This window comes from Squalius cephalus, assembly GCF_949319135.1.
Source record: "Squalius cephalus genome assembly, chromosome: 12".
NCBI classification, from domain to species: Eukaryota; Metazoa; Chordata; class Actinopteri; order Cypriniformes; family Leuciscidae; genus Squalius; species Squalius cephalus.
The window spans coordinates 9621226-9642791 of record NC_137133.1 but is presented as its reverse complement, the minus strand read 5'-3'; the positions used below and the strand labels follow the sequence as shown (position 1 = coordinate 9642791).

At 36.5% G+C, this 21566-nt stretch overlaps 1 protein-coding gene across 11 annotated transcripts in view; it reads left to right on the top strand.

Annotated features, from left to right (window-relative positions):
* palld (palladin, cytoskeletal associated protein) overlaps positions 1–21566 on the top strand; it is an 84937-nt gene that overhangs the window by 43016 nt on the left and 20355 nt on the right. For 5 of the 11 annotated variants that reach the window (XM_079888119.1, XM_079888117.1, XM_079888115.1 and 2 more), the window contains 4 exons: positions 98–239; positions 922–945; positions 2051–2170; positions 3757–4138. In XM_079888119.1, the coding sequence (XP_079744245.1) occupies positions 98–239; positions 922–945; positions 2051–2170; positions 3757–4138 (668 nt within the window). Of the gene's footprint in view, positions 1–97; positions 240–921; positions 946–2050; positions 2171–3756; positions 4139–6889; positions 6926–16198; positions 16402–21566 lie in introns of those variants that run through there. The other 6 variants (XM_079888114.1, XM_079888118.1, XM_079888116.1 and 3 more) reach the window with 2 other exon arrangements.

The following is a 21566-nucleotide window of genomic DNA, read 5'->3' as shown; positions in this document are numbered from 1 at the left end:
GTGGATTTACACCTTTTCATCTGTCACTTCAGTTTTCCTCTTTCCCTGTGTTTACCTCTCAGTCTGTGTTTTTAGCTGTGTTTCTCTTGTTCTGTAGATGTTGCAGGACGCGCAGGCATCTGAAGGTCAGGTGGTGGTTCTGGAGTGCCGGGTGAGAGGTAGTCTTCCTCTGCGGGTCCAGTGGTTTCGAGAGGGCCGGGAGATCCAGGACTCCCCTGACTTCCGCATCCTGCAAAAGAGTAAGAGGAACTACTCAGGCAACCATTTAAAGGGACATTCAGTAGTACTTTGCTATTGTTAGTACTGCTATTCTTTTTGTACTCTAAAAACCAATACCACAATGGTGTTAGACGCTGACTGCCATCAATCGACATAGATCAGAATGATCGCCTCTGTTTCTTATGTAAAAAAAATTGCAAAAATTTGGTATATTACATAAAACATTGCGCATAAAGCACCGTTTCCATCCCATGTGTTCAAGATAAAAAAAAGTGTCACTTCCTGGGAAACTGTGCAAACTAAGTATTAATAATAAAAATGGACGTTTCTGGAAGCAACTGGGGAGGCCACTGTAGCCCCTTTTTCGTACATAATAAATTACTTGTGCCTCAGAGCAAGCAGATGAAGCGCAGTATTTTATGAGTCATTGGTTCTTAAGAATGCACAGACAATAGTGAGTGATTCAAGCCATGTCTTTATTCCCAATGTTTCAACTTCTGCTATCAGGGAAGCGAAATTCCCCCTTTTGTGTTCCAGGGAAGAAAGCAAGTCATCTGGGTTTTGACACAAAACGAAATTTCTATTCAAGTAACTATTTAAACTATTTTAGGAACTGTGTTTGGTTTATCGATGTACTGATATGTAGTCATTTGTGTTGGTTTTTGTTTTTCTCTCTCAATTCCCATATCCCTCTTTCATCAGAGCCAAGATCTGCGGCAGAACCCGGTGAGTCTTTTATATTTACTCCTGCTTCCACTTTCCCCTCTTTTCACTCCTTCATAAAACACTTTCCTTCAGATACATGTGTACATATGGATTTATCAAGATGATAATTCTCCTAGCCTGTCAGAAAGCTCTATGTTTATGACATGACATCATCGCTATGCATGCAATATGACCTAAATATGGTGCGGAAATCTCTGAATAACTGAACAAATGAACGGCACGAATGTATATCAGCACCTGGTGTTAAACCTTTAATGAGTCACATACTTTCTCTGTACATGAGTATGGCTCACCTTCTTGCTCTAAGAGTATTAACTCTCACCTCTATCTTTGGGTGTGTCTCAATCTGCTCACTAGTTTATTAGGACGTACACAGCCGGGGGTGGGTGGGGGGGAGTCATTCATTTAAAACGGAATTTCTCAATAGAAATTCCCAGATTGCATAAAAATTTGCGTATATCAACCTCTCACTCCATACACTTATCAGAAATGTCTTAAAGCCATCAGAAAAGGGAATTGAGCACATTTCATAATGGTTTTATTCATTTTAACAATGAAAATGAATGTGTATGATAAACAAATGAATGATTTACGAGCCCTGTAACCTTAATGATGTTGTGGGTAATTGAGTCATCAGTGTCCCAATGTGTAGGGGTCAAGGCCCTTGCTATTGCCCAAAGTAGTATTCACAATTTACTGAATCACCTCATGAGAAACAAGGAAAAGGAATGAGACACACAGTCTGTGTCTGCGGCAGCAGATTTCTCTCTGCTATTGAATCACCTCTGTAATTACCTGTCTAGATTCACCACACCTGTCTATCTAATTGTCTAATACCGGTCTACATCCCTTCCTCATTACAAGCAATATTTATGTGATTCTCATGTTTCTGGAGATAGCATTGTTTGACTGCAATATATTGTGTTGTAAAACTGGCCAGTTGCAGTAGCTTGTGCATTGAATTATCGGACTGTTGTTAAATTAATTGTAATAATTTAAGTTTATGTGCGTGTCACAATGTAATTAATTAAATCTATTTCTAATCTGATATTGCTTGTGATCTTGATGACTCTGTAATTGATGGCTTCTGTGATTGGTCTTGCAGAGGAAATCTGCACGTTGGTAATTGCAGAGGCGTTCCCTGAAGACGGAGGTTTATTCTGCTGCACTGCAACCAACCAATACGGCTCAGTTAACAGCACTGCACAACTCACTGTCACACCAGGTGCGTTTACACTGTATTTACAATGACTATATCTGAGATCAAAGTTCACGGCCATGTAAATATTTCAATATTTTAGTGAAACATTGGGGTAGAAGGAGGTTAAAATGTAAAGAAACATGTCCATGTGAAGAGAAAAACAGTGATCAAACAGTCATATATAACAAATATCTATCTTATAGACTGTAAATTTATACACTACCGGTCAAAAGTTTGGGGTCAGTAAGATTTTGTTGTTCTCATTATGTTCACCAAGGCTGCATATATTTAATCAATATAATAATAACAGTAATATTGGTAAATGTCATTGCAATTTTAAAAACTACTACTAATAATATATTATTGTGATGAATGAACAGAATTTTCTGTCTTCAGTGTCTCATGAACATTTAGAAATCATTCTAATATGCTTATTTGGTGCTCGAGAAACATTTCATATTATTATCAGTGTTAAAAACAGTTGTGCTGCTTAATATTTTTATGTAAACCATAATAATAGTTTTTTTAGGATTCTTTGATGAATATAAAGTTAAAAAGAACAGCAAAAGAACAGCATTAATTTAAAAAAGAAATTGTTTGCAACAGTCTAAGTTGTCTTAACTGCCACTTTTGATAAATTTAATGCATCCTTATATATAAGTTATATTTTTTAAGCATAAATTACAAATTTAAAAACACAATTTAGTGATGTTTACACCATAAGAAAGAGGTTTGCACAAAATGAATGACTCCTGTTTATTCCCTGTGTCAATTATTCCTTTGTTTGAGTGTATTAAATATGACATTGTTTGAAAGGAGGCTAAGGGATAAACCTCTGAAAACAAATGCAATTAACCAAAGTAAACAGCCACTTAATAGTTTCAACATTACAGCAACCTCTCATTTTAAGCAGTAAATTTAAGTGATGTAACACAGGAGTTGTAATGACTTAATGCATTTACAAAGCAGTAACAAAAAATACCGGCTCCAAAAAGGCATCTCCATCAGTGATCTTTTGATGACATGTTATGGGGCCCAGTGTGGTACATCTTGAAAACATGTCAATTGCATGAGTTCAACCAGCCACGTCCCGTCTACATCACTCCGAGATCTGAGTGTGGGGTGAGGAGTGAGGATGCAGTATGTGCTGATAGCTGTGTGTGTCACATGGCAAAGGCAGAAGAGGGATGAATGTTTATACTATGTGTACTCATATTTCCAGGAGTCCTCAAGCCTCAAGTTTACTACAGAGCCATTTAAGTAAACCTGAGACAATCTAAGACAGATTTCATGTCTAATAAAGGATTACATTTTAGCTGTGGATTAACTGTTGATCCCTTATAGGTAGTTATTATAAGGGTTTTTTTTTTTCTCCCACTGTAGGTGTGTTGGTGTTTTGCAATGAGGATTAAATCATTGTAAAAACAATTGCTCTACAGTGACACAACTAGGAACTGATTTCCCTGGTTATTCAGACCTTTATTTCCTTCTTTATTCCACTGAAATGGATTGTGATGTGGGCCAACTGGATTTCAACACACTTAATAGGAAAAGTAATCTGTTCTCACCCTATAATGAGCTGTATGTCTTCTGTCATCTTGTATCTCTAGTTGCAGAAGAGTTTCCCAGCAACGGTGTATCTGGGGACGAAAGTGTGTTCGAGGACAACCAATCATTCCCGCCTCCACCTCCTCCACCCACTGAGATTAGTTTGTTGGAAGTCCCACCAAAAACCCCACCGAGTGCTGAGGCCTTCCAGATCAACGAGCTGGACATCTGGCCCAGCATCACTGCATTGCCTGTTCAGGTCTCCACAGATAAAGAGCCTCATGAAAGTCTACCCAACAGACCTCTACAAAATGGTCAGACCTTAAACAAGCCACCAGACGAGAATCTACCATCACCTTCAAGTGTGAAGGAAACGGCGGCTCCACCTCCATCACCTTCAGCGGTTAAGGCTCCACCTCTCCCCACCAAACCCAAACCTAAACTGTGAGTACTGCAGCTGAATCTTGTGCATCATCACAGAATCTGATTTCACCAAGTACAACATATTTGTGGATCCACATCTTTGTTGATTTTGGAACAATGTTTCAATCAACCAATCAGATTTGAGGGACAAGTTTACAGTTTATGTCAAGTTTAGGCTTAAAACCAGGGTTAGGTGATTCTACATCAGTGTTATTCACCTATCATTTCCCTCTGATTTTAGGGATAAGTTATGTTAAGTTAGGGATATGTTTAGGATGAAATTTTCAGACAGGAATGTTCCAGGATCAACAAAACATGCTGACCCACGCGTCTAACTCTGCAAAATCAAAAAGTAATTTGAGCTAATTTCTTCTCTTTAACTCCATTGAACTCAAGTTTATAATTTTTCAAAAATTTAACTTGATATAATCCATTGTCTTGACTATTTGTTAGGTGAAACAAAGGTCATTTTTAAGTTGAGTTTACTCATGTTCAGTTGAGTTTACTCACGTTTTTAAGGCAGCAGGTGAACATTCATTTCTAAGTTTAACCTTAAAAAGTTTTTCTTTTTTCTTTTTCAAATAAAAAAGTTATTTTAAATGGCAATATTACATTACAATATTACTGTTTTACTGCATTTTTGATCAAATAAGAGCATAAGAAAACATTACGAAAACATTGTTATAGCATATGATTTTAGCTGTGTTGCCGTTCCATTTACAAGTTGACTCCTGTAGAGTGTTTATCAGATGCACAATGAGTCATCCAGATATTTTGTCTTGAATACTGCAAATTTGGGTTCATTTGACGTGTTACCATTTATTTGACATGCAGCTTTTGGCATATTTTATAATATTTCTTATAAACCCTACCAACATCAAACCTTAAAACATTATACTTTAAGTAAAATAAACAGATTCTGATTCTGATCAAAAGTGTTAACATTTACCAATGTTTCTGTGGTGATATACCTCAGCTGCCTACGTACTGTATGTCAGTAGGTGGTTTAATGGGAAAGCCCCACTTAGAGAACAAATGCATTCCGTCCCTTTATCACCATGTCAGAGGCCGGGCATTGCTGCGAGCCATAAATCACTGGGAGATGTGTGCGGTATGTGTTTGCATATGTGTTAGCAGTTGTGCTATGACTCCAGACAGATTTCAGAAGGATCTTTTGTATTAGATGTATCCCATACTGCACTCTCTTTTTATCATTTATCATGAGTTATAGTGAGCACTGATCTGACAGTGGATTTTGGTGTAATGTTCAATGCCTCAAGATAGTTGGCTGTAGATTACTCAGTAGGTGCAATTTGACTCTCACTAGCACTGTTCCAGTTTTTAAAGACAACATCCCTAAATGTAGGGTCAAGATAAGGTTAAGTGCACTGCCCAAGGGCACAACATTAACATGCAGGGCAAGCCAGTACTTACATGCCTGAAAATATTCCCAGTGACCTTCCAAGTTATACCGGTCTTAACTTATGTGCTATGTACAGAGATCCTAAACCTGTGACTAAAACCAAAAATGCAGAAAATAAACATTTGTGACAATCTTATTATTTACAATCTAGTTAGGAAAACTTGTTTCCCCCATTACAATGCTAATGTGTCCTGAACCCAGCAGTGAACACAACACGAGCCTTGATGTCCAATTCCCGAACAGATGACTCAAAATAGATTCTTTTTAATGAATCAGTCTAAAAGATTCTGGAAATAGCCTCGAACTCATGCACACAGAGTGCGTTTATGCTGGACTGCTTTTCCATTGTTTTTCTTTGTAAACATGTGCCAGATGTGTTTCACCATTGCACTGGCGTTCTTTGCAGCCTCTGAATGAAGACATTCAGTTTTTCATTCCCTATCCTGATCAAGCTTTTAAACGCTAAAACCCGTTCTGTTCAGAATCACCCAGTCAGTGAATCATTCAGAGCTGCTGTTTAATACCTCAAGTCTTTTTCTCCCTTTTTTTGTTATACGAAACGAACCTGGAGCAGTTAATGTGATGTACTTCAGATCTGTGGACTTGTTTATATATGACAAATGTAATAAAGATAAATATTCACATGATAGCGATAATATATTCTAAAACTATATATTTGACAAAAACATTGTTTAACATAGTGAGATCCAGTTGTAATGATGTAAACTGTGAAGTGGATGACATGTTGCAAACATAAGCAACATAACATTTACCATATTATTTAAAAGTTTTAGTTCACAGCAAAGTAAAAGAGCATTGTTTCATGAGCTTTTATTCTGACTATGATCAAAGGATGACATAAACGTGAACTGCAGCAACATAAAAGCAAAAGTGTCTCAGAGGGAGGGACTCTGTTGATTCTAGGCAGAGTCAGTCTTATATATAAATGTAGTTCAGCTCTGTAATCTTGTCTGGATTGTGTGTGGCATTGAAATATGTTTGTGTGTGTGAATGTGACTTTAGGCTCTTGTGGTCATACCTTTACACAGGACTACTTATTTGTTTGAAAAGCCTTTAAGGGCTGTTTGTCTCTGTGGCTATTAGCTGATTTCCGTTTAATTTAGATGCCTTTTCTTCTTTACAACCATATGTGTGTTTAGTGGGTGGATGTTGGGAAGAAAGAGAAAAAAAGTCAATTGTGTGCATTCTTGTTAGTGTATACACAATAAATCATGTAAATGGCAAGCTTTGGATTGTGTACATGCTGGGAATACAGGGCAACATTTAGTCCTTGTGGTTTTATTCGTGACTTTTCTCCATACATCTCCCCATCCGTTCTGTGATTCCAGATCAAGTGAGCAAGCAGACGACCTCTCAAATGAAAGGTAAAACAAAGAATAGGTTGATGCAACCTGAGTGTGAATAACGCTTATGTGCGTGGGTTTGACAGGCATGTGTTAGCTATGAAAGGAAAATTGTTTCTAGTTGTGGACGAGGTCCAAGCTGAGGTTTAAATGGCATGCCGTTTGGCAAAACCCTGTCTTTGCTTGAGCTTCTGCAAATTGTTGCCTTAAAAAGCTGCTTCCCCAAAAGATTTTCCACCGTAACGTCACAATTCAACCGCTAGAAACGACGCAACAGGGGAGCAGATAATGAGAACCTCCACCCCATCAAAAAAACACACACCATCCAACTGCTCTCTACCCAGCACTAGTCACTTCACCATGTCATTTGGTTGTAAAAACAGGAATTTCATAATTGTATAATTACCCCGAGGTCATTTCTACATGCTGTGTGGCATGTTATCGTCTCTTAGCATCCTCCGGGTACAAACGGACCTGAACCTTGCCTTGTGACCCTCCAAACACGTTTACACATTCCAGCTGATTTCCTGTGGATATTCCCATACTTGCTGTTCACATTAGTGCTTTGAATAGGATGATGAAGTGGGGATTTAAGACCACGTTGTAGCTGCAGACATTTATCTTTTACAGGTCCCCTGTGATTTGAGTTCTCCTTTAGTTCAACTTTATTTCAGCGTTACAGTGATTTATCAATTACATCTGTGATTATGTTATTTGCAGAATTGCCGTAAAGCAATTAGAGGACAAGTGGAAAGTATGAGTTTGCAGCTCTGGTCATGTTCTTTGGGTAAACTAGTAAAAGGGTGATAAACTTCACCTGGTCTCATGTTTCATGTTTCAGCGATGGGACTTGGACATTTGCTGGCAAAACAGTGAGGCATGTTATATAAAATGAAATATAAAATCAATCTGATGCTGCCTACTAAAAAGCTTTATTTTGAAGTAGGGCTGTCAAACGATTAATCACGATTAATCGCATCCAAAATAAAAGTTTGTGTTTACATAATTTGTCTGTGTACGGAGTATAATTATTTTCTATATATAAATACACACACATGCATATATATATTTAAGAAAATGTGTTATTTATATATAAAATATTTATATATAATATAAATTATATATAATCTAAATATATATACACAGTATATATTTCTTAAATATATACATGCATGTGTGTGTATTTATATATAGAAAATAATTATACACCGTACACACACATGTATTATGTAAAAACAAACTTTTATTTTGGATGTGATTAATCGCGATTAATCGTTTGACAGCCCTATTTTGAAGCAGTTGTTTGTTTGCTTGCACATATGTTGTTCTTTTCTCAAAATTTTCCCCCTTCATATATCTAGTCCATCTTGAACGGTTAACCCAAAACCACTACATTTTTTAAACATATTCCGGCTACTCTTTTCCATATTATGAAATGAATGAGGACTGGGGCTGTCAAGCTACAAAATTATAAAAGTGAATCATAAAAGTGGTCTAGAAGATGACTTATGGACTATATTACGAGTCTTCATGGACTATATTCGAGTTATGAGAGAAGTAATGTTTGATTTATTGAACAAATCATTCTTTTGAGTCAGATTCATTTTAAATGAATCAGTTGATTCAGTTCACAAAACTTGAATGAACTTGAATGATTCTTTTACAAATCAGACCAATACAGTTGAGTTCAGCTCAATGATTATAGAAAATCAGTGAATAATGACTTAAATTTCAGTCTGTTATTATTGTATGACTTTATTAGACACACTACCACTTTTATGATTTTGATGGTGCTTGTGCAACATTTTTGAAGTGTGAATGTCCCAGGCCACATTCATTGCAAATGCATGGAAATAAATGATTTTGTGTTACACGGAAGAAATAAAGTCATGCAGTTGTGAGTAGTATATGATGACAGAAGTTTCATTTTTGCGTGAACTATCCTTTTATTTGATTTGATAATATCTCTAACTATTTTTTTTTAAACTTTCACCCAAATGTAAGAGTTTTAAGACATTCAGTGCTAAATTAAATAAAAGACTCACATAGAGACACTGACTCAGCTGATAATTATACAAATTATTTAAACATATTTATGTTGGTGGGGCATTACATGTGCTTCTTCATTGTTTCTAACCAAGTGTTGAGTGAACATCCTTTAACGTTTAACACCTTTGCACTATGCACTTTGATTAACATGTTCAAATCTCTTCATACTTGATCCCTTTATCGCTTTCCCTGCCACTGACGCTACACCCTGCGGGGATACACGCCATACAGGAAACCACACAGTGTGTTTTGGCAGACTTTGATGACATAGACAGGGCCCAATGTCCTTCAGCACAGGAAGGGACAGAGAGATAGACCCAAAAAGAGGAAGGTGTGAACGAACAGGGTGTTTGGTGGGTGTTCACCTGCAGCTGACCAAGAGGAAAGGCTTTGTGGGTCCGTTTTGAGGCAAATACGGCATATAAAATTAAGCTTATAATGAAGGCATATTGTTACATTTATCTGAGCAACTAAATCCATGTTACAGCCAAAGTTTTATTTTCAGAGGAGTGTAAGAAAAAATGATGTGGACGTCGAAGATCTCAAAAATGAAGTTTATTACAGCATAGCAGTGGCAAGGTACATGAAGCACCTTGGGTTCACCGGCGTCAGAATGAACCCAGAACATCCAAATCTTAAACCTTTTATCCTGTTCTTAATGTAAATTAAGTTGATCTTGTTGCATGTGGTCTGCATGTTAATGAAGTTGTGACATCTCATTGTCTGAGAAAGTTCTCTGTGTCCCACACCCAGTCCCATTCTACAATTGACTACCATTTGTTCAGGATGTGATCAGCCCAAATGGTGAAGAAACAATATAACTTGACTATCTTTCATCTTTATGATAATTAAGCCATTTTGGGGATGAGCTCATTCTAAAATATATTTTGAAGTGGAATCTGAGTCGAGGCAGACTACAATTTCTTACAGGAGCATCTGTGAGAAGAGAGATGGTTGTGTGCACCTCTGATTTACGATCTTGTTGGGTTGAAATCACAGGGGTTTTATGGGAACTTGCTTCACAGTGTGTAAAGTCCATACCACACTGAAATGATAACACCTGGAGCTTGTAAAGAAACACAGAGACAGAAAGTGAGAAGACTTGCCTGCATTATGCTCTAGGGTCGCATATGTCCATTTTCTGTATGTATTTGTGTGCGTATGATGAATTAAAGATACGCAGCAGGTGGTATCTGATATCAACTGTACAGGTTGATGAATGTGTGTGCTAAGATAGTGAGACATTTCATAAAAGCCCCTTTGAATTAAAGCTGGATTATATTAGATTTGTGCTGTAGGTTTGTGTGAGAGCCTTCTGAAAACCTTGTGTTTGAAGCAGCTTTTTTCACTGGATCAAATTTACTTTAATTCTTCTTGAGAACACGGGGTGTGTTTCCGTAAATGTACTGTCTGTTTGGCTTTGGATCTTTTCTTGGCATCAGCATAGAGTGGTTATGTGATACCACCACTCCACCAATATCTGAAGATTTTTGAGAAGTAAGCGAGCACTGAAAGTGTCCTGATACCAGTTGGTGAAGACTGTATACCACTAGGCGAGATGAGACATGACTGAAGAAAAAAAAGTTGATTGGTGTTGAAAGGAGACTCTGGTTTAAATCCATTACCGTTAAAAGGTTTGGGGTCAGTCAGAATTTTCTTTTTTATTATTATTTTTCATTTTTCTTTTAGTAATAAATACTTTTATTCGGAAAGGAATAAACTAAAAACTACATATTCAATTTCAAATAAATGCTGTTATTTTGAACTTTCTATTTATTAAAGAGTCCTGACATTTTTTTTTTATCACGGTTTCCACAAAACTATTAAGCAGCACAAATTTCTCACCATTAATAATAATAAGAAATATTTCTTGAGCACCAAATCAGCATATTAGGATGATTTCTGAAGGATCATGTGACACTGAAGACTGGAGTAATGATGCTTAATTTAAAATTCATAAAAGGGGAAACCAGGATGATGCTTTTGTTCTACGCAATTACTGTAAATAACTCTTTTGCACCAATTATTGATACCCTGCTGTCAGAAAGTTTTCAAGATATTATTCTTTTGTCATATTTCTCTCATGAGATTTAGGATCAAACATATGTGACGTGACAGTGAATCCGTACTTGTCTGTATCAGTCTTTTAGTGACGTATGACGGGTGAAGGGTAGTACAGCAGACCCTTTTACATTTTTCCAGGAAGTAAAAGGTGTTGTATCCTGTCAGAGCCACACCAGTGACAGAAAGTCAGACTATAATCCTTCACTTCCAGAGCCAAAAGGACCAGAGTGATGTATAAATGCACCATTGGCTCAGGGGTGAGGGTTGGATCATGACCTGAGGAGCCAGGAATCCTCACCGATTCATCACGTGTCGCTGAGACAGACAGACACAGAATGTCTCCTACAAAGTCTCTTTGAAGTAAATGATGCAATAATTCACCTCCTTACTCATTATGTGTTTATATTTAAACGATTACTCAACGTAACATTCAGGATTTTTGTTTATTTTGGATTAGTGGATCGCCATGGTGGCAAAAGTAAATGAGAAAAAGAGAGACAGAGATAAAGAGCGAGACAGAAAGGATAACAGATGAGAAAGGAAGTCTTTAATCCTCGCTGAAGTGCTGTGTATTGCTATCTTCGTGCCGACTGCATTGCTGCCATACCGCACCGGCTGCCACAAGCCGCCATGAGCCACTGTGGGGTTGTTGTCATGGACACTCGAAACAACTGCAGCAAACTGAGGGTCGGTCTCAAACAATCTGGTCACATTTCATTGAGCTCTCTTATTCTTGACCACAACCACACTAGCTTTCTCTCAAACTCATGGGGTTTTTAGTTTCAGATGTTTTGCTTGAGTTTACAGTGCTGATGTGGTTATTGTGGTAGTGTGTCAGTTATATTCTGAATCTGACCAATTTAGTTCCAATGAAGGAGGTTTTAATATTCATATCCCATGTCTGTATTTCTTCTCCCCATTGCAGTCAGGTTCTCTGGGCTGCGTTTCTCAAAACTATTGTGAGCTAAGTTGATCGTAGAAACTATTGGTGCCAATGGTTCTAGCTTACGATGCTTTTGAGAAACGAAGCCCGGGTCAGTTTTTTGTTAGTTCAAATAGTCATGGTAGTGAAGACAGATAAAGCTTTAGCACTGAGGTCACGGTGTACGGGTGTAGTGTTTAAACCATGCCGTTATGCCCAGCATTATGGTTAAATCCGTGGAGCGCTGGTCAGCCAGTTGCATTTCTGGCGTGTGACTCAGCGCTGTTTCTTAAAGCTGGTTTGTTTATGAGGTGTTGCTCGTAAAGACCCAAATGGTGTATTAACAATCATTTTCTTGCACAGGCGTTGCGTGTGGTTTAGAGGCACATCCAAAAGAAAACAAGCATATAGAGACGCTTTCTACAGGAAAATTCCGTTTAATGGTTTATTGCGCACAGTTTTGTTGAGTGACACAGCTCACCAAACATTTTCCTATCATTCTTGCACCTCTGCTGATAAATAGCGCAAATAGGTCTTTCTTGGACTTGCGAGCCTCATTTTTAGAAATTAACCCAGAGTTTCCACTGTGGACTGTGACTTTTTATTTTGTGTTTATTTATATACAATACAACTGCGGCTCTTAAAAATACTGTAGACAATTGCTAATTGTCAAGGTAGCTAATTAGTAAGTAGCCTGAAAGTACTCTTCTGTTCAAGCGCTTGGGGTCGGTAAGATTGTTTTTGAAAAAAGTGATGATTACCAAGGCTGCATTTACTGAATCAAAAATACTGTAAAAATAGTAATATTATGAAATGTTATTTCAATTTAAAATCAATTTTTGAAATTAGCGTCATTACTCCAGTCTTCAGTGTCACATGATCCTTCAGAAATCATTCTAATATGCTGATTTGGTGCTCAAGAAACATGCCTTATTATTATGCTTTAATATTGTTTGGAAACAATGACACTTATTTTAGGATTCTTTGATGAATAGAAAATTAAAATGTCTTTACTGTCACTTTTGATCAATTTAATGCATCCTTGCTGAAAGGCCTGAAAGTAATATTGCTGATAGGGGTGTAACAATATATCGTGTCACTATATATCGCAATACAAAAATGCAACAATATGTATCGTGAAAAGTGACAATATGTATCGTGAATAGTTCGCCAAAATAGAAAAAATTAAAGTTTTCAGAGTTTTAGTGTCAGTACAACATTAAAATATTATATATAATGTTGAATATAATGTATAATAATGCAATAGGGGAATATCTGTGTAAAAAAGTGGCCTACATTATTTTAAATGTATCTAGTCAGTGACAGAGAAACATATTCGTCTAAAATAACTCTGTATTTTCAGCTTCAGAATCATGAATATTTTTATTCTGGTGTCTCTATTGTCCTGTGCTTTGGGTTTCCAGCACCAAGTCCAAGAATATTCATTTATACACACAATGTAATATCAAATTTATTACATTTTTTTTTAACCTTTTATCATATGTCTTGGAGTATCGCAATAATATCGTATCGTGAGTTCAGTATCGTGATATGTATCAAATCGTGACATGAGGGTATCGTTACACCCCTAATTGCTGATGCTTAAATGCGGTTATGATATAAAATGCACATTTTAATTACCACAGCATGACAAAAAGAGACTTATCACAGATCAAAAACATTAGCTTTGCTTTTGACAAATTCCGCCAGTTTACTTTAGAATGATTAAGCAGCACAGTGTGGCCAAGAAGGCCAGAGGGAAGGCGAACACTGTTGACTGTGCAGTCCTTATAAGGAGATGAGGGGGATGCGGGATTGGCTGAGGGGTTCAGAGACTCAGCACTGCATTGGCTAACGGTGTTAAAGTGACCCACTGGGAATAGAGCAGCTTTCCAAATATGGAAGAGAGAGTCCAGAGCAGGCCATCTCAATAAAAAAAAAAAAAAAATCTGTTACTGGATGACTGCAGAGAGACACAAAAATGCTTTAGAAGATAAACTAGTTGAAGTCATTTAGAAGTGTAATGTTTACATTTATAGACAAAAATATCTAATTCTTAGATGAATAGTTTGATATAAAACTAAATTTAACTAAATAATTTTAAAGGGATAGTAATTTAAATCTGTTCTCACCTTCATGACATTCAAAAATTGAAACAAATTGGAAACATTTTGAAAAATGTGTCTGTTTTTGTCCATACAATGTAAGTCAATGGGGTCCAAAACCACATTAGACCCTAATGACTTTAAGTGTATAGATAGTAATATCTTCTTTTGTGTTTTTTTAGATAAACTTTTCCTTGAATGTGTGGGTGTGAGAGTGGTTCACTAGTGTGTTGACAAGATGGAAAGTTAGAACCTTAACCGATGGCCTGTTAAAGAGCTTAAAAGTATTTGTCTGGACAGAGATGTTTGGCATATGAGACATATAATAGTGAGTGTTTCTCTCTCACAAACACTATCTATGACACATTCTCACAGTCTCAATCATTCTGGGAATTACATTGTTTGCAAATGGGGTTACTTAGGATTATTTTGGGCAGCTTGAAAGTTATGAGAGTGACATGAATTTTTCGTTTTTGAGTAAACTATCCCTTAAAGAATTTTAATACTTTTTGGTAAATCTGTTCCTCTATATTTATGTAATTGTGTACATTCATCAGTGCGTCATGAAATGTGTCAGTTCCGAATATATATATTACGGTTTTAGTGTAAAAAGATGGATATACATGATTACTTTAAAAAAATTTATAAAAAAAAACCTTAATGGCTATTGTAGTGATTGACACCAGCAGATATCTACTAGCTCTTTACTGGATGTTATGAGTCACTCCTGAGGATTAGCATGAGCGTTGAAGGGGCGACTCATCTGCGCCCCTGACACAAGCACGCAAGTGAGCCAAGAGAGGGACATAGAATAATACAGAGCACTTCTGAAAATAGACATTACACACCCTCATATAAATGATAACGGCACCCATACTCCCATTAGTCTAAAATAAGTCACAATGCATTCACACACACTCAAATAACACGGTAGAACAAAATTGTCAAGAACAGAAAGTGAATTGGGGGGATAAAGAGGCTTGAAAATGTGCCAGAACACTTTATCTACTGCAGATGTAGAAATGATCCAAGAATCAAGTAATCTGTCTCTACACATCGCAAGATATACAGATTTATCTGAGTAAACAACCGGAGATTAAAACAATCTCTTGAAATTCAAACAAAGAGACTGACTGATGGAAAAAATAAGCCTTGCAGATAATCAAAGATACCCCCCCCCCCCCCCCCCAAAAAAAAATTATAAGGTTTAGACCTTTATTTTTTTCTTTATTTTTTTTCAATTCATTTTTGTCTGCTCATTGAGTGCGTGTTCAGTTTACATGGTTTAGAGGATGTTTTTAAAACAAACTCATATCATTTCCAAGAGCGAGATGTTATCTGAGTTGAAGGTTTAAACAGTGGAGGAGTAACACAAAGCAAGCGCATGTATTAGGAGTGATGTAAGTGGCTTAAATTTCTCTTTGGATGTTTTATATGAAACATTCTGGATTTATTTTATTATAATCTTCTACATTGTGTGACAAAGAATAGTTTCTGGTTAGTTTTTTAGGGTTGGTTTTCTAAATAGATTAGAAATGAGCTTTAGTACATGACCACCCCCTTCTGAAGTGACAGTAGAAGTTTTTGTAAAAATATAAATATTTATAAAAAATATTTACTGGACGTAAAACAACTTTTAGGTGAAAAAATTAAATGTCTTGTCTAGTTTATGATTTGATTTGCAGTCTTGTTATTGAATGTTAAATGACAGAAAAGCACAATCTTAAATAACATCCGCAAGCTGAACATTCTCAAAGTTTTGTAAACTAATTTTTACATTTGTTTCCAATTTTATTTGTTTTATTTTCCATAATATTTACCACTTGTTTGCATTTTTTGACTAGCGTGTCTCATTAAATATTGAAATGATTGTGGTGATCATCAGAGATGGTAAAATAATTATTTTTCAGCAAAACAATCATCACTCCACAGCTTACTTTATGTATAAGTTGTAGATGTTTAAAAGTACATCAAACTTAAAAACAAGTGTTATAACACTCCTTTTTCATTTACCTGAGCTGTCAAATGTTAAAGAAATGTTAAACATGCCCTAGCTTAAATAATAAATTATTTATATATATATAAATATGAACTAGCCTAAAGTTGAGCATGGGGACTTTTATTGTGGAAGTTAAGTTGCAGGACTTTTATGTCAGACAAGCACAGACTGCTAGTGAGTCAGAGCAGAGCTCGAGAGGCAGACGACGCGTCACTCAGCGCGTGTCTGCGCGTCTAATATAAAGACAAGAGCAGCTGACTGAGAGCCGCAGTCCTCATACACACTCTCACACACATACACACCTGTAAGGAATTACCTACATGCAACGGGAATAACTTTACCCAGGTGAAAAAACAAGGTACAAACTATTTCTTTTTTCTTTTGAGTAACTTTCATGGATGAATGAGGCATTTTAAAACAAACTTATTTCTGTCCATCGATATGTTAGAGAACCTGTTGATATGTAGGCTAACAACGTAACACTTTGTTTACTTCGGAGTTTTTGTCTTTTGTTGCTTTTTTGACATTTGTTTTTATTTTGTAATTTAGTTTTTTTTTTTTAAATGTAGGATTTTTGCATTTTTTGTTTAACATGCAACATATTTCCATTGGAAAAAGACAGGGATGATTCAATGCTCACAACTACAGATAAGAATAAACAGAGAACACATTTAATCCACTGATGTCATGTGGATACATGTGAGGATTAAAAAGTAGATGATATATCTGAGAGTGAAGTGGGATACTTGAAGACAAAAGGACGAATAGAGCTCCAGAAAAGAATAGAATAAATTAAAAGAGGTACAGAAAACAATTCAGAAATGTTCTGCTTAGTAAAAATAATGTTAGTCACTAGTTTTGCACAGGGCTTTGGCAAGAAAGTAGTTTATTCAAACTCAAAACCTCCAGAATATTTGGAAAAGATGTTATGTTGGTGGCTTTGTCTTTTTCACTTGTGTTCCAAGTTTGAACAGTTGAATGTTTAGGACTTTAATGTGTGTATGGGTTGGCACTTCGCTCATGGCAGCAGTATTGGAGCAGTGGTTTGCTTGGTGGAGTCTTGGTTCATAAAGGCCATTGTACTAACCGTTTTATTGCCAGCAGAGAATAGTTTGGACTCCCATTTCTCTTTGTCGCTCAGTTTGCCTTGTTTAGGGTTTATTTCTCTTCTGCTCATACCCCTCCCGTGTCTCTCGCTCTCTCTCACTTACTTTCCCTTACCCTGCTGGTAATCCCATTTGATGGTGATGGGTGATGTCTTTTCAGCCAATCTGGAGAGGAATGTCTTCAGCTCACATTCCTACAATCCAGGCATATACCCACTTTGTAAGAAGGAGAGAGAGAGAGCGAGAGAGAGAGAGAGGGATGCAATGAGACATTCTATGTGAAAAGAAAACAGTCTGGTTCTGTTTTATGTGCTGTGCATGCAATTAGAGGCAAACAGATGGGGGAGGGGTCTGAGAGAGAGATGGTGAAAGCAAACGGGAATAATGGACTGTCCAGGTCAAGACTTTTTGACTAGATAAATAGAGTGGAAGAGAACGAAACAACAGTGAATGGGTCTGAAAATGAAGTGCTTTAACTTTTCCTGCAACTGCTGTGACCAAAGGTTTCATTCATGCTTTTCAAATTACAGTAGTCCTTCATTTGGCTAAATGGCAAAAAAAACTAAACTAAACAGGAATTTTTCCACTCCAAGACTGTTTCAGGATGCACAATATTTTGCTTCCTTTTTTTGTTATTGGTAAAGGTCTTTCTTTCTTTCTTTCTTTCTTTCTTTCTTTCTTTCTTTCTTTCTTTTTCTTTTCTTTCTTTCTTTCTTTCTTTCTTTCTTTCTTTCTTTCTTTCTTTCTTTCTATATATGTGACTGTGTGTATGTATATGCATACATTTAACTGCTGTTCAAAAGTTTAGTGTAAGTACATGAGCGTTGTGTTGCATCAACAGCAAAGAGAAAAACCCATTATAATCACTGACACCATCGACACTGGATACAGTATACAGATACCCATACAGTTTCTGACATACTCAATGCACTTGAGTCTGCTGACAACATGAAATATGGAAGATTAAAGATTGTTCACTTTGACGTGTCCTGTTTAAACAGTTTGTTTGTGACTGTACCTAGAGACTTCCGAAAGATAATGCAAACACTAATTTACATTGTAAGTGAACCTCAAGGGATATAAAAAAAATAATAAAAAAAGTCACAACCCCTATTTAAAGAAATACATTAAACTGATCAATAGTGACAGTAAAGACAGATAATGTTACAAAATAATTCTTTTTCAAATTAATGCTGTTCTTACTTTCTATTCATGGTTTTCACAAAAACGGTTAACTTAGCACAACTGTTTTAAACATTAAGAAATGTTTCTTGAGCAGCAAATCAGCATATTATAATGATTTCTGAAGGATCATGTGACAAGAATGATGCTGAAAACTCAGCTTTGCCATCACAGGAATAAATTACACTTTAAATTATTTAAAAATAGACCGGTAATTTTAAATTGTAATAATATTTGACAGTAATGTTTTACTGTATTTTTGTATCTTTGAACGGTTGTGTATTTTACCTTGCCGCCATCTTACACTCACTTAAAGTTAATCTTGAATGATACAATAATTTATAGCACTGTTAAAAGTAATCTTTGTTGTGATGCCTAAAATTTCCTTTTAGCATTTTAAATTTCTTCTTTTAGTCGTTAAATTAGTAACCTTGCAAACTCTGCCAAATCCAGCGATTATTTCTTCTTTGTTTTCAGGGAGACCACAAAAAAAAAAAAAAAAACCTGATTGCATAAAGTCAGCCAATCAGATTAGAGCTTGCCAGTTTGAAAGTGCTTTCCAGATTTGTACTTCCCAGGTCAACGAATAGACCATAGGTGGACAGAACGGATGGAGAGCAGACAGACCAAAGGAGAGAGAGAAAGTCTGAGACTTAGAGAATGCAAGATGGTGAAATTAGAGAAAAGAAAAGAGAGAAAAAAGAAAGCATGAAAGTGAGAGTGTGGGAGCTGGAGAAGAGAAAGAGCCTTTTTTATTTTGGCCTGACGTCTTTATGGAAAGTTGGACATTTCCTCTAGGAGTCTGGTAGGGAGTGCAGTGCATGTAGAGCCGGTTGGCTTGGGTGGGAGCCGCATTGTGAGATCAGATCTGGGTCAAACTGCTCCTAAAGCTGGAACACACTCTACTAATACCAATGTAATCTGAGAAAGGGCTTGAAAACTTGCACTTCTTCTTTTGTGTGTGTGTGCATATGTGGCCCTCTTATGTACTCTGTTGACCTCTCGAAAAGCTACGAGCCAAAATTACTGTTGGACATTTCTGGAAGTTTTGTTCACAGTAACGTGGCAAGAATCCAAAAGATTTTCTGCACATTAGTGGTGAGAGAATGAGTGTCCGGTTTGGTTGTGTGAGTGACAGCACTGCTATTACGCTCCGATATAATGGAAGGATCAGATGCAGTCTTCTACTCTGTCTGTGCTCTGTTTAATGAATTGACCGTTTCGAAGGGTGTGTATGTGTGCGTGTGTATGAGCATCTACAGGGATTGAGAGAGACGCTAGTCCGATACCGCAACATGAGATACTTTTTCTTCCTGACACATGAGTCTCGTTGCAATTTAAGAAATTTCAACTCTGGAGCATTGTAGGGCAGTTAAAAAGAACAAGATCTGTTGCTGTTTCAATGGTTAGTATGACTGTTAATAGGGTGTATTTGGATCATAGTGAAGTGGAACTATAAAAGAAAGCTGAAGTCAGTGTACATGAGCTAACAGGGTTTGGGTGTGGTTATAATTCAGATGTTAATGTGCATAAAAGTGCATTGAAAGATTGAGAGGTTGAAATAGCGAATCTCGTTTGGGTATAATGCATTGAAAGATAACATATAAATAGGCAACAAACTTTTATAGCACAAAACTATCGTAGTCAAAAAAAACAAAAAAAAAACAGATCTGAACTCTAAAGGTAATTTTTTCAACATTTTTTAAAAAGTTTTGATTTTGTTGAAAGGTGCTGTTTTGATGGCTGTTGTAGCAGAGATTTTACAGCGGATCCATTCAGAGATGCAACCTTTCAAAGAGGTTTAGCCTAATTGTTGAGCCAGGACCACCATGCAAACACAAGCCCGAATGTTTTAGCCAACGCATTGTTAGTAAATTGTCCTGTTGAACATGCTTAACATGCGTTAACAAACCAGAGAACGACAGGACTCAGGACGGCATGCTATTTGTGCTGCTTAATATTTTTGTGGAAATCATGATAAGTTTTTTTTCAGGAATGTTTGATTAGATTGTTCAAAAGAACCGCATTTGTTTGAAATACAAATCTTTTTTAATATTAAAATTGTACTTACTGTCACTTTAGTTCAATTTAGTGCAGTCTCTAGAATTAAAGTATTCATTTCTAAAAAATAAATAAGAATACTTGCAGATCCCAAACATTTGAACAGCAGTGTAGTTATCTATTAACATACTGACATTCTAATTTATACTGTTCCACAAATAAAAATGATTTTTCTTGTTGATTACACAGAATTTCTATTTCGCTCAGATAAAACAATGGGATGTTGTTTCAGTCTGTTTTTCAGACATTCATCCATCGGTCCAGCACTCCAGCTGTCTCCCAGGCTGCCAGCTTGCTAAATTACTGTGTAGAGACAGCTTATGAATCATTTATTTCTCTAGACACTGACATGGAATCAGTCACTTGAATCAATCATATTTCAGCATTGAATCAGTTAGTTAACAAGGACTAATCATTAGGTGGAGGATTGTCCAGGGGCATGATGATGACATGATGATGGGTGTGGTTATAGCTAAATCCAGGTGTGCTGCTCTGCATCGTGTAGAGTGTGTGTGTGTGTGTGTGTGTGTGTGTGTGTGTGTCCACATGTTTTTCTTGTTTGTTTCAGTATCTTCCCACATGTTCCTTCCTTGATCTCGGTTTGTGTACACTATTGGATAAACACATTTTAGCTCTAGCACATTGTCATCCTCAGCAAAGAAGGTTTTGTTACCACAGTAGTGTTTGTTGTCTGTTTTAGGATACACTTGGCAGGACAGTCCTCTTTCATAGCCTAATACAATTTTTATGCAATAATAATACAACATGTTGAAACATTTTAGAGATAATGAGCTTGTTTTTCTCATTATTAGTCCTTTTCTCATTGCATGTCTTGCGCACAGACACACTCGCACCAATGTGCACAATGCAGGACGTGCTCTGTAAACACTGTCCTCTAATTGGCAAATATTTAAACTCAACAACTTCCTGTACTCTTGAAGCTTCTTCCTTTGATAGCAGCTGGTTAAAAACAGTTGAAACTCCACTCCTGCACACAGACAAAACATAGATGCTTTAACTGACTGCAAGAGATGCACTTTTAGAAATTACACAAATTATTAGCATAAAATCCCTCTTGTATTAGTCTTCAGAATATATTTAACAGACTTTTGGTGAAGGTTAACACCGGAAAATCTGTTTACAGGATGTATTTTCAGCTTGTATCAGTCATGTT